This window comes from Camelus bactrianus, chromosome 17, assembly GCF_048773025.1.
Source record: "Camelus bactrianus isolate YW-2024 breed Bactrian camel chromosome 17, ASM4877302v1, whole genome shotgun sequence".
NCBI classification, from domain to species: Eukaryota; Metazoa; Chordata; class Mammalia; order Artiodactyla; family Camelidae; genus Camelus; species Camelus bactrianus.
Genome location: NC_133555.1, coordinates 24,133,137 through 24,145,720, shown reverse-complemented (window position 1 = coordinate 24,145,720; position 12,584 = coordinate 24,133,137). Strand labels below are relative to the sequence as shown.

The 12,584-nt window shown below is 50.3% G+C and overlaps 1 protein-coding gene across 5 annotated transcripts in view; it reads left to right on the top strand.

Annotated features, from left to right (window-relative positions):
- The window catches only part of PTPRG (protein tyrosine phosphatase receptor type G), a 673,139-nt gene that overhangs the window by 637,507 nt on the left and 23,048 nt on the right, over window positions 1–12,584 (top strand). For all 5 annotated transcript variants that reach the window (XM_074344575.1, XM_074344574.1, XM_074344576.1 and 2 more), the window contains 3 exons: window positions 997–1,169; window positions 2,320–2,455; window positions 12,006–12,152. In XM_074344575.1, the coding sequence (XP_074200676.1) occupies window positions 997–1,169; window positions 2,320–2,455; window positions 12,006–12,152 (456 nt within the window). The remainder of the gene's footprint in view (window positions 1–996; window positions 1,170–2,319; window positions 2,456–12,005; window positions 12,153–12,584) is intronic.

The window sequence follows — 12,584 nt, the reverse complement described above, 5'->3', positions numbered from 1 at the left end:
ACAGTACTTTCTTTGTATAGCTTTTTTTTTTCCCTGAGAATGACAGAAGCATATGAAAATTAGTGGCTTGGTTTTCATCTGTGTTCTCTATCAGAGAGCTGTGAACTGGCTTAATTCTGAAAGAGAATAAAGCCATCACTCGTGAAAACAGTTCAAGTATTTAAACATGGCCCGCTTAACTTTTATTTTAGAAACAGCTTAAGTCCGAGAAGGAAGTCAAATAGGAACTTTAGGTGTTTTGCACACGGCCAAGTGGACAAAAGTAGTCACTGGATATGAGGGAAGATGAGAGAGAACAGAAGAATCAGGACATCGCAGGTCTGTGTAGCTCAGGGCTGACCACCCTACAAGCTTCAGTGTCGACTGAATAGCGACCTACAGTCATCAAATTTTTTTTTTTAATTTTAGAGGTATTAGTAATAAGAGAAAACCCATCCCAGGAAGTGATCTATTGGGGGAAATTTTTCATCCAAAGTAGTTAACATGTAAAAAAAAGTTCAACCACTCAAAGGACAAGTACTCTGAGAAATCCATTTATAAAAGTGACAGGTAAATTGATGGTTGCCTCTGAGTCTGGAGCTTAAGGACATTTGGCACTCAGGCTCCTGGCCACACTCCCTGGGGAGTGCGGAGCAGCACCAGCCCTTGGGTGCTGAGGGTCCCACCCGGACAGTGGACAGAGAACGGGGCCGGGGGCGGGGGGAGGAGCGCCGACCCACGGTCAGGGGAGCAGGGGCAGGAAGTCAGGCAATGGAGGCCTTGGGGGCAAGTTACAAAGTGCTCTGGATGCTTCCAAATCTTAGAAAACTGATATTCAACATTCATTCCTGGTTCAGTCTTCAACCATTTTCTCTTCTTAAGAGACGTCCAGCGAGGTCATGCTCCCGCAGTCAGGGTGAACGAGGTCAGAGGTCATGTTCTCGACATCCTGACAGGATTTTTATCCAGAATGCCCCCTCTCAGCTTTAAAGACCTCTTTTTTCACCTTTGTCTTAGGGCCAGAAGGGAAACCCCAAGGGGCGCCAGAACGAGAGGGTGGTGATCCAGTACCACTACACGCAGTGGCCCGACATGGGGGTCCCCGAGTACGCCCTCCCGGTCTTGACCTTCGTGAGGAGATCGTCCGCAGCCCGGACGCCGGAGATGGGCCCCGTGCTGGTGCACTGCAGGTGGGCGTCGGGCGCCCCGCCGGGCTTCAGCTTTTCCAGTGGGCGGAGCGGCGGTGCGCGCCTCGTGACCCTGGACGCCTGTGGCCCTGCTGCTGCTCTGTTTGACTCGGAACCTGGGACTTGCCCTGGAGCCCGGGACCCATGAGACCCGGGGGGCGGGGAAAGGGGGTTACGGAAAGTAACTATCCATACCCCTAACGTTAAGAAATCATCTGCTCTTAGAGAATGAATCTCCAGGCTTCATAGCGCCATCAGTGATAAAATCTCCACTGTGCGTAGGGAAATTGTCAGCTCCTAGTAACCTAATACACACACACACACACACACACACACACACACACACACACACACACACACACACACACACACACACACACACACATACACACATACAAAATGACCTTTTCAACACAACTGTAGAACTTTGAACACTAGAGATTTTGAGGTTTTGAATATGGCTTTTCTGTAGGGTTTCTCCAAGTAACTGCTTTATGTTTGCAGGGATTCCAGCTCATACATGATCTATAAAATGGCTTTTTAAAAGCCCTTGTGAAGCCTGTTTTCCCTCAACTAGCTGAAATAACTGTAGGTGATTTCTTAAGAGTGCTTGTATTGTGTTTCGTTTCTACGTCTTGGTTTCTTTCACCTTGGCGTTCACACGGTCTTAGTCTGGGACGGGCGTTCTGTAGCTGCCCAGCCTTTTGTCAGCGTTTCTGTCGGGCTGCTCTCACAGCACGATTCCACGGAGCGAGTCCTTCGCACAAGCTGGAACCAGTCTTCTGTTTAAAGTCACTTAGAACTGTACATTCTTGCGAACCCACTTAGAATCATTAAGATCAAGGTGAAAGTCTTAACAGAGAGCTTGGGTATCAGCAGAGTTGTGCGAGAGGGCGGGGTCGGGGGGGTTGTTTCTGCCAAAAGCTTCCTCAGCCCCGCCGGGCCCGGCTCTTCCGAGCTGGTTCCGTTTCCTTAAACAGTCAGGGAATGGGAGTCGGAGGCCAGAACTTGCAGGTGGGCGCTGTTTCTACACCGGGCTTAGGAGAGCACGGTTAGTGCCAAAGCTCCCTAGACATTTAGATGAGGAGCTTTTCAGTCCGTGGTGCACGAGGCGACAGCCAGTGTGCGAGGTGACTGCGGCCCTCTCTTCCAGCGCCGGCGTGGGCAGGACGGGCACCTACATCGTGATAGACAGCATGCTGCACCAGATCAGAGACAAGAGCACAGTCAACGTGCTGGGCTTCCTGAAGCACATCAGGACGCAGCGCAACTACCTCGTCCAGACGGAGGTGAGGGGGAGCCCTACTCTCTCCTACTCTCCTACTCTCCTACTCTCCTACTCTCCTACTCTCCTACTCTCCTACTCTCCTACTCTCCTACTCTCCTACTCTCCTACTCTCCTACTCTCCTACTCTCCTACTCTCCTACTCTCCTACTCTCCTACTCTCCTACTCTCCTACTCTCCTACTCTCCTACTCTCCTACTCTCCTACTCTCCTACTCTCCTACTCTCCTACTCTCCTACTCTCCTACTCTCCTACTCTCCTACTCTCCTACTCTCCTACTCTCCTACTCTCCTACTCTCCTACTCTCCTACTCTCCTACTCTCCTACTCTCCTACTCTCCTACTCTCCTACTCTCCTACTCTCCTACTCTCCTACTCTCCTACTCTCCTACTCTCCTACTCTCCTACTCTCCTACTCTCCTACTCTCCTACTCTCCTACTCTCCTACTCTCCTACTCTCCTACTCTCCTACTCTCCTACTCTCCTACTCTCCTACTCTCCTACTCTCCTACTCTCCTACTCTCCTACTCTCCTACTCTCCTACTCTCCTACTCTCCTACTCTCCTACTCTCCTACTCTCCTACTCTCCTACTCTCCTACTCTCCTACTCTCCTACTCTCCTACTCTCCTACTCTCCTACTCTCCTACTCTCCTACTCTCCTACTCTCCTACTCTCCTACTCTCCTACTCTCCTACTCTCCTACTCTCCTACTCTCCTACTCTCCTACTCTCCTACTCTCCTACTCTCCTACTCTCCTACTCTCCTACTCTCCTACTCTCCTACTCTCCTACTCTCCTACTCTCCTACTCTCCTACTCTCCTACTCTCCTACTCTCCTACTCTCCTACTCTCCTACTCTCCTACTCTCCTACTCTCCTACTCTCCTACTCTCCTACTCTCCTACTCTCCTACTCTCCTACTCTCCTACTCTCCTACTCTCCTACTCTCCTACTCTCCTACTCTCCTACTCTCCTACTCTCCTACTCTCCTACTCTCCTACTCTCCTACTCTCCTACTCTCCTACTCTCCTACTCTCCTACTCTCCTACTCTCCTACTCTCCTACTCTCCTACTCTCCTACTCTCCTACTCTCCTACTCTCCTACTCTCCTACTCTCCTACTCTCCTACTCTCCTACTCTCCTACTCTCCTACTCTCCTACTCTCCTACTCTCCTACTCTCCTACTCTCCTACTCTCCTACTCTCCTACTCTCCTACTCTCCTACTCTCCTACTCTCCTACTCTCCTACTCTCCTACTCTCCTACTCTCCTACTCTCCTACTCTCCTACTCTCCTACTCTCCTACTCTCCTACTCTCCTACTCTCCTACTCTCCTACTCTCCTACTCTCCTACTCTCCTACTCTCCTACTCTCCTACTCTCCTACTCTCCTACTCTCCTACTCTCCTACTCTCCTACTCTCCTACTCTCCTACTCTCCTACTCTCCTACTCTCCTACTCTCCTACTCTCCTACTCTCCTACTCTCCTACTCTCCTACTCTCCTACTCTCCTACTCTCCTACTCTCCTACTCTCCTACTCTCCTACTCTCCTACTCTCCTACTCTCCTACTCTCCTACTCTCCTACTCTCCTACTCTCCTACTCTCCTACTCTCCTACTCTCCTACTCTCCTACTCTCCTACTCTCCTACTCTCCTACTCTCCTACTCTCCTACTCTCCTACTCTCCTACTCTCCTACTCTCCTACTCTCCTACTCTCCTACTCTCCTACTCTCCTACTCTCCTACTCTCCTACTCTCCTACTCTCCTACTCTCCTACTCTCCTACTCTCCTACTCTCCTACTCTCCTACTCTCCTACTCTCCTACTCTCCTACTCTCCTACTCTCCTACTCTCCTACTCTCCTACTCTCCTACTCTCCTACTCTCCTACTCTCCTACTCTCCTACTCTCCTACTCTCCTACTCTCCTACTCTCCTACTCTCCTACTCTCCTACTCTCCTACTCTCCTACTCTCCTACTCTCCTACTCTCCTACTCTCCTACTCTCCTACTCTCCTACTCTCCTACTCTCCTACTCTCCTACTCTCCTACTCTCCTACTCTCCTACTCTCCTACTCTCCTACTCTCCTACTCTCCTACTCTCCTACTCTCCTACTCTCCTACTCTCCTACTCTCCTACTCTCCTACTCTCCTACTCTCCTACTCTCCTACTCTCCTACTCTCCTACTCTCCTACTCTCCTACTCTCCTACTCTCCTACTCTCCTACTCTCCTACTCTCCTACTCTCCTACTCTCCTACTCTCCTACTCTCCTACTCTCCTACTCTCCTACTCTCCTACTCTCCTACTCTCCTACTCTCCTACTCTCCTACTCTCCTACTCTCCTACTCTCCTACTCTCCTACTCTCCTACTCTCCTACTCTCCTACTCTCCTACTCTCCTACTCTCCTACTCTCCTACTCTCCTACTCTCCTACTCTCCTACTCTCCTACTCTCCTACTCTCCTACTCTCCTACTCTCCTACTCTCCTACTCTCCTACTCTCCTACTCTCCTACTCTCCTACTCTCCTACTCTCCTACTCTCCTACTCTCCTACTCTCCTACTCTCCTACTCTCCTACTCTCCTACTCTCCTACTCTCCTACTCTCCTACTCTCCTACTCTCCTACTCTCCTACTCTCCTACTCTCCTACTCTCCTACTCTCCTACTCTCCTACTCTCCTACTCTCCTACTCTCCTACTCTCCTACTCTCCTACTCTCCTACTCTCCTACTCTCCTACTCTCCTACTCTCCTACTCTCCTACTCTCCTACTCTCCTACTCTCCTACTCTCCTACTCTCCTACTCTCCTACTCTCCTACTCTCCTACTCTCCTACTCTCCTACTCTCCTACTCTCCTACTCTCCTACTCTCCTACTCTCCTACTCTCCTACTCTCCTACTCTCCTACTCTCCTACTCTCCTACTCTCCTACTCTCCTACTCTCCTACTCTCCTACTCTCCTACTCTCCTACTCTCCTACTCTCCTACTCTCCTACTCTCCTACTCTCCTACTCTCCTACTCTCCTACTCTCCTACTCTCCTACTCTCCTACTCTCCTACTCTCCTACTCTCCTACTCTCCTACTCTCCTACTCTCCTACTCTCCTACTCTCCTACTCTCCTACTCTCCTACTCTCCTACTCTCCTACTCTCCTACTCTCCTACTCTCCTACTCTCCTACTCTCCTACTCTCCTACTCTCCTACTCTCCTACTCTCCTACTCTCCTACTCTCCTACTCTCCTACTCTCCTACTCTCCTACTCTCCTACTCTCCTACTCTCCTACTCTCCTACTCTCCTACTCTCCTACTCTCCTACTCTCCTACTCTCCTACTCTCCTACTCTCCTACTCTCCTACTCTCCTACTCTCCTACTCTCCTACTCTCCTACTCTCCTACTCTCCTACTCTCCTACTCTCCTACTCTCCTACTCTCCTACTCTCCTACTCTCCTACTCTCCTACTCTCCTACTCTCCTACTCTCCTACTCTCCTACTCTCCTACTCTCCTACTCTCCTACTCTCCTACTCTCCTACTCTCCTACTCTCCTACTCTCCTACTCTCCTACTCTCCTACTCTCCTACTCTCCTACTCTCCTACTCTCCTACTCTCCTACTCTCCTACTCTCCTACTCTCCTACTCTCCTACTCTCCTACTCTCCTACTCTCCTACTCTCCTACTCTCCTACTCTCCTACTCTCCTACTCTCCTACTCTCCTACTCTCCTACTCTCCTACTCTCCTACTCTCCTACTCTCCTACTCTCCTACTCTCCTACTCTCCTACTCTCCTACTCTCCTACTCTCCTACTCTCCTACTCTCCTACTCTCCTACTCTCCTACTCTCCTACTCTCCTACTCTCCTACTCTCCTACTCTCCTACTCTCCTACTCTCCTACTCTCCTACTCTCCTACTCTCCTACTCTCCTACTCTCCTACTCTCCTACTCTCCTACTCTCCTACTCTCCTACTCTCCTACTCTCCTACTCTCCTACTCTCCTACTCTCCTACTCTCCTACTCTCCTACTCTCCTACTCTCCTACTCTCCTACTCTCCTACTCTCCTACTCTCCTACTCTCCTACTCTCCTACTCTCCTACTCTCCTACTCTCCTACTCTCCTACTCTCCTACTCTCCTACTCTCCTACTCTCCTACTCTCCTACTCTCCTACTCTCCTACTCTCCTACTCTCCTACTCTCCTACTCTCCTACTCTCCTACTCTCCTACTCTCCTACTCTCCTACTCTCCTACTCTCCTACTCTCCTACTCTCCTACTCTCCTACTCTCCTACTCTCCTACTCTCCTACTCTCCTACTCTCCTACTCTCCTACTCTCCTACTCTCCTACTCTCCTACTCTCCTACTCTCCTACTCTCCTACTCTCCTACTCTCCTACTCTCCTACTCTCCTACTCTCCTACTCTCCTACTCTCCTACTCTCCTACTCTCCTACTCTCCTACTCTCCTACTCTCCTACTCTCCTACTCTCCTACTCTCCTACTCTCCTACTCTCCTACTCTCCTACTCTCCTACTCTCCTACTCTCCTACTCTCCTACTCTCCTACTCTCCTACTCTCCTACTCTCCTACTCTCCTACTCTCCTACTCTCCTACTCTCCTACTCTCCTACTCTCCTACTCTCCTACTCTCCTACTCTCCTACTCTCCTACTCTCCTACTCTCCTACTCTCCTACTCTCCTACTCTCCTACTCTCCTACTCTCCTACTCTCCTACTCTCCTACTCTCCTACTCTCCTACTCTCCTACTCTCCTACTCTCCTACTCTCCTACTCTCCTACTCTCCTACTCTCCTACTCTCCTACTCTCCTACTCTCCTACTCTCCTACTCTCCTACTCTCCTACTCTCCTACTCTCCTACTCTCCTACTCTCCTACTCTCCTACTCTCCTACTCTCCTACTCTCCTACTCTCCTACTCTCCTACTCTCCTACTCTCCTACTCTCCTACTCTCCTACTCTCCTACTCTCCTACTCTCCTACTCTCCTACTCTCCTACTCTCCTACTCTCCTACTCTCCTACTCTCCTACTCTCCTACTCTCCTACTCTCCTACTCTCCTACTCTCCTACTCTCCTACTCTCCTACTCTCCTACTCTCCTACTCTCCTACTCTCCTACTCTCCTACTCTCCTACTCTCCTACTCTCCTACTCTCCTACTCTCCTACTCTCCTACTCTCCTACTCTCCTACTCTCCTACTCTCCTACTCTCCTACTCTCCTACTCTCCTACTCTCCTACTCTCCTACTCTCCTACTCTCCTACTCTCCTACTCTCCTACTCTCCTACTCTCCTACTCTCCTACTCTCCTACTCTCCTACTCTCCTACTCTCCTACTCTCCTACTCTCCTACTCTCCTACTCTCCTACTCTCCTACTCTCCTACTCTCCTACTCTCCTACTCTCCTACTCTCCTACTCTCCTACTCTCCTACTCTCCTACTCTCCTACTCTCCTACTCTCCTACTCTCCTACTCTCCTACTCTCCTACTCTCCTACTCTCCTACTCTCCTACTCTCCTACTCTCCTACTCTCCTACTCTCCTACTCTCCTACTCTCCTACTCTCCTACTCTCCTACTCTCCTACTCTCCTACTCTCCTACTCTCCTACTCTCCTACTCTCCTACTCTCCTACTCTCCTACTCTCCTACTCTCCTACTCTCCTACTCTCCTACTCTCCTACTCTCCTACTCTCCTACTCTCCTACTCTCCTACTCTCCTACTCTCCTACTCTCCTACTCTCCTACTCTCCTACTCTCCTACTCTCCTACTCTCCTACTCTCCTACTCTCCTACTCTCCTACTCTCCTACTCTCCTACTCTCCTACTCTCCTACTCTCCTACTCTCCTACTCTCCTACTCTCCTACTCTCCTACTCTCCTACTCTCCTACTCTCCTACTCTCCTACTCTCCTACTCTCCTACTCTCCTACTCTCCTACTCTCCTACTCTCCTACTCTCCTACTCTCCTACTCTCCTACTCTCCTACTCTCCTACTCTCCTACTCTCCTACTCTCCTACTCTCCTACTCTCCTACTCTCCTACTCTCCTACTCTCCTACTCTCCTACTCTCCTACTCTCCTACTCTCCTACTCTCCTACTCTCCTACTCTCCTACTCTCCTACTCTCCTACTCTCCTACTCTCCTACTCTCCTACTCTCCTACTCTCCTACTCTCCTACTCTCCTACTCTCCTACTCTCCTACTCTCCTACTCTCCTACTCTCCTACTCTCCTACTCTCCTACTCTCCTACTCTCCTACTCTCCTACTCTCCTACTCTCCTACTCTCCTACTCTCCTACTCTCCTACTCTCCTACTCTCCTACTCTCCTACTCTCCTACTCTCCTACTCTCCTACTCTCCTACTCTCCTACTCTCCTACTCTCCTACTCTCCTACTCTCCTACTCTCCTACTCTCCTACTCTCCTACTCTCCTACTCTCCTACTCTCCTACTCTCCTACTCTCCTACTCTCCTACTCTCCTACTCTCCTACTCTCCTACTCTCCTACTCTCCTACTCTCCTACTCTCCTACTCTCCTACTCTCCTACTCTCCTACTCTCCTACTCTCCTACTCTCCTACTCTCCTACTCTCCTACTCTCCTACTCTCCTACTCTCCTACTCTCCTACTCTCCTACTCTCCTACTCTCCTACTCTCCTACTCTCCTACTCTCCTACTCTCCTACTCTCCTACTCTCCTACTCTCCTACTCTCCTACTCTCCTACTCTCCTACTCTCCTACTCTCCTACTCTCCTACTCTCCTACTCTCCTACTCTCCTACTCTCCTACTCTCCTACTCTCCTACTCTCCTACTCTCCTACTCTCCTACTCTCCTACTCTCCTACTCTCCTACTCTCCTACTCTCCTACTCTCCTACTCTCCTACTCTCCTACTCTCCTACTCTCCTACTCTCCTACTCTCCTACTCTCCTACTCTCCTACTCTCCTACTCTCCTACTCTCCTACTCTCCTACTCTCCTACTCTCCTACTCTCCTACTCTCCTACTCTCCTACTCTCCTACTCTCCTACTCTCCTACTCTCCTACTCTCCTACTCTCCTACTCTCCTACTCTCCTACTCTCCTACTCTCCTACTCTCCTACTCTCCTACTCTCCTACTCTCCTACTCTCCTACTCTCCTACTCTCCTACTCTCCTACTCTCCTACTCTCCTACTCTCCTACTCTCCTACTCTCCTACTCTCCTACTCTCCTACTCTCCTACTCTCCTACTCTCCTACTCTCCTACTCTCCTACTCTCCTACTCTCCTACTCTCCTACTCTCCTACTCTCCTACTCTCCTACTCTCCTACTCTCCTACTCTCCTACTCTCCTACTCTCCTACTCTCCTACTCTCCTACTCTCCTACTCTCCTACTCTCCTACTCTCCTACTCTCCTACTCTCCTACTCTCCTACTCTCCTACTCTCCTACTCTCCTACTCTCCTACTCTCCTACTCTCCTACTCTCCTACTCTCCTACTCTCCTACTCTCCTACTCTCCTACTCTCCTACTCTCCTACTCTCCTACTCTCCTACTCTCCTACTCTCCTACTCTCCTACTCTCCTACTCTCCTACTCTCCTACTCTCCTACTCTCCTACTCTCCTACTCTCCTACTCTCCTACTCTCCTACTCTCCTACTCTCCTACTCTCCTACTCTCCTACTCTCCTACTCTCCTACTCTCCTACTCTCCTACTCTCCTACTCTCCTACTCTCCTACTCTCCTACTCTCCTACTCTCCTACTCTCCTACTCTCCTACTCTCCTACTCTCCTACTCTCCTACTCTCCTACTCTCCTACTCTCCTACTCTCCTACTCTCCTACTCTCCTACTCTCCTACTCTCCTACTCTCCTACTCTCCTACTCTCCTACTCTCCTACTCTCCTACTCTCCTACTCTCCTACTCTCCTACTCTCCTACTCTCCTACTCTCCTACTCTCCTACTCTCCTACTCTCCTACTCTCCTACTCTCCTACTCTCCTACTCTCCTACTCTCCTACTCTCCTACTCTCCTACTCTCCTACTCTCCTACTCTCCTACTCTCCTACTCTCCTACTCTCCTACTCTCCTACTCTCCTACTCTCCTACTCTCCTACTCTCCTACTCTCCTACTCTCCTACTCTCCTACTCTCCTACTCTCCTACTCTCCTACTCTCCTACTCTCCTACTCTCCTACTCTCCTACTCTCCTACTCTCCTACTCTCCTACTCTCCTACTCTCCTACTCTCCTACTCTCCTACTCTCCTACTCTCCTACTCTCCTACTCTCCTACTCTCCTACTCTCCTACTCTCCTACTCTCCTACTCTCCTACTCTCCTACTCTCCTACTCTCCTACTCTCCTACTCTCCTACTCTCCTACTCTCCTACTCTCCTACTCTCCTACTCTCCTACTCTCCTACTCTCCTACTCTCCTACTCTCCTACTCTCCTACTCTCCTACTCTCCTACTCTCCTACTCTCCTACTCTCCTACTCTCCTACTCTCCTACTCTCCTACTCTCCTACTCTCCTACTCTCCTACTCTCCTACTCTCCTACTCTCCTACTCTCCTACTCTCCTACTCTCCTACTCTCCTACTCTCCTACTCTCCTACTCTCCTACTCTCCTACTCTCCTACTCTCCTACTCTCCTACTCTCCTACTCTCCTACTCTCCTACTCTCCTACTCTCCTACTCTCCTACTCTCCTACTCTCCTACTCTCCTACTCTCCTACTCTCCTACTCTCCTACTCTCCTACTCTCCTACTCTCCTACTCTCCTACTCTCCTACTCTCCTACTCTCCTACTCTCCTACTCTCCTACTCTCCTACTCTCCTACTCTCCTACTCTCCTACTCTCCTACTCTCCTACTCTCCTACTCTCCTACTCTCCTACTCTCCTACTCTCCTACTCTCCTACTCTCCTACTCTCCTACTCTCCTACTCTCCTACTCTCCTACTCTCCTACTCTCCTACTCTCCTACTCTCCTACTCTCCTACTCTCCTACTCTCCTACTCTCCTACTCTCCTACTCTCCTACTCTCCTACTCTCCTACTCTCCTACTCTCCTACTCTCCTACTCTCCTACTCTCCTACTCTCCTACTCTCCTACTCTCCTACTCTCCTACTCTCCTACTCTCCTACTCTCCGTCCCTGGAATCGAACCTGCTACCTTCACTATGCTGGGCCTACACTCTACCCCTAGCCTACCACCTCTCTATACTTACCTTCCTTTCCCCACACTCACCTTTCACTCCCCTGCTCAGGGAGTAAGCTGGCTCACCTCCTGTAAGGCTCCACCTGATCTTACTGAAGATCTGAAGAACATTCAGAGTCATCACCTGAGAGAGGCTGGCCTACTCCTCACCTGACAAGGGTAGCCTTACAGACGCTATAGGAAAGCTTGGAATCTTGGGGCTGGCAAAGGGGTTCCTCTCCCCTGCACAGGGGATTCAGTCTCAGGAGAAAGGGGACAGATCTCTCAACATGCCTGCGACCTCTGTGACAGGACACGTCCTTACTGAGCCGAGCGAGCCTGGGTCTTCCTTCGTGCCCTCCTCCCCTCACTGAGTGCCATGTACTTTCAGGAGCAGTACGTTTTCATCCACGATGCCTTGTTGGAAGCCATTCTTGGAAAGGAGACGGAAGTATCTTCCAGTCAGTTGCACAGCTACGTTAACAGCATCCTCATACCAGGAGTCGGAGGAAAGACACGACTGGAAAAACAATTCAAGGTAATGCTCTGAATACATCTCTTTGCTAAAAAAGCAAGGAAGGAAAGAAATGCCTGGATTGGGGTGGGGGGGGGCCATGTGTGCTTTGCAGGAACGTGCACCCCTGCGGTGCGGCACGTGGGAGAGTCAGGTGTCCACCTACGTAGGAAGTGCTGGGCGCCGAGCGCATAGCGCGGTACGCTGCTGTCTTGTGGGCACTTCAGTGCTGTCTGGACAGAAGACTCAGCCCCGACCGCAGTGACACAATGCTTTGAACCAGTCATTCTGGTCCAAAAAGTAGCCTCTGGATTTTCTCAGAACTAATCTGCCCTCCCCTCAGGAAGAATGGCTGCTTGTTGACATCTTATCCCCCAAAGCCAAGCTCTTTGAAAGCCATGCCTAGCTGATAATTTAGAAACCACAGAAAAGAGTTCCTGAAGGAAACTAGACAAA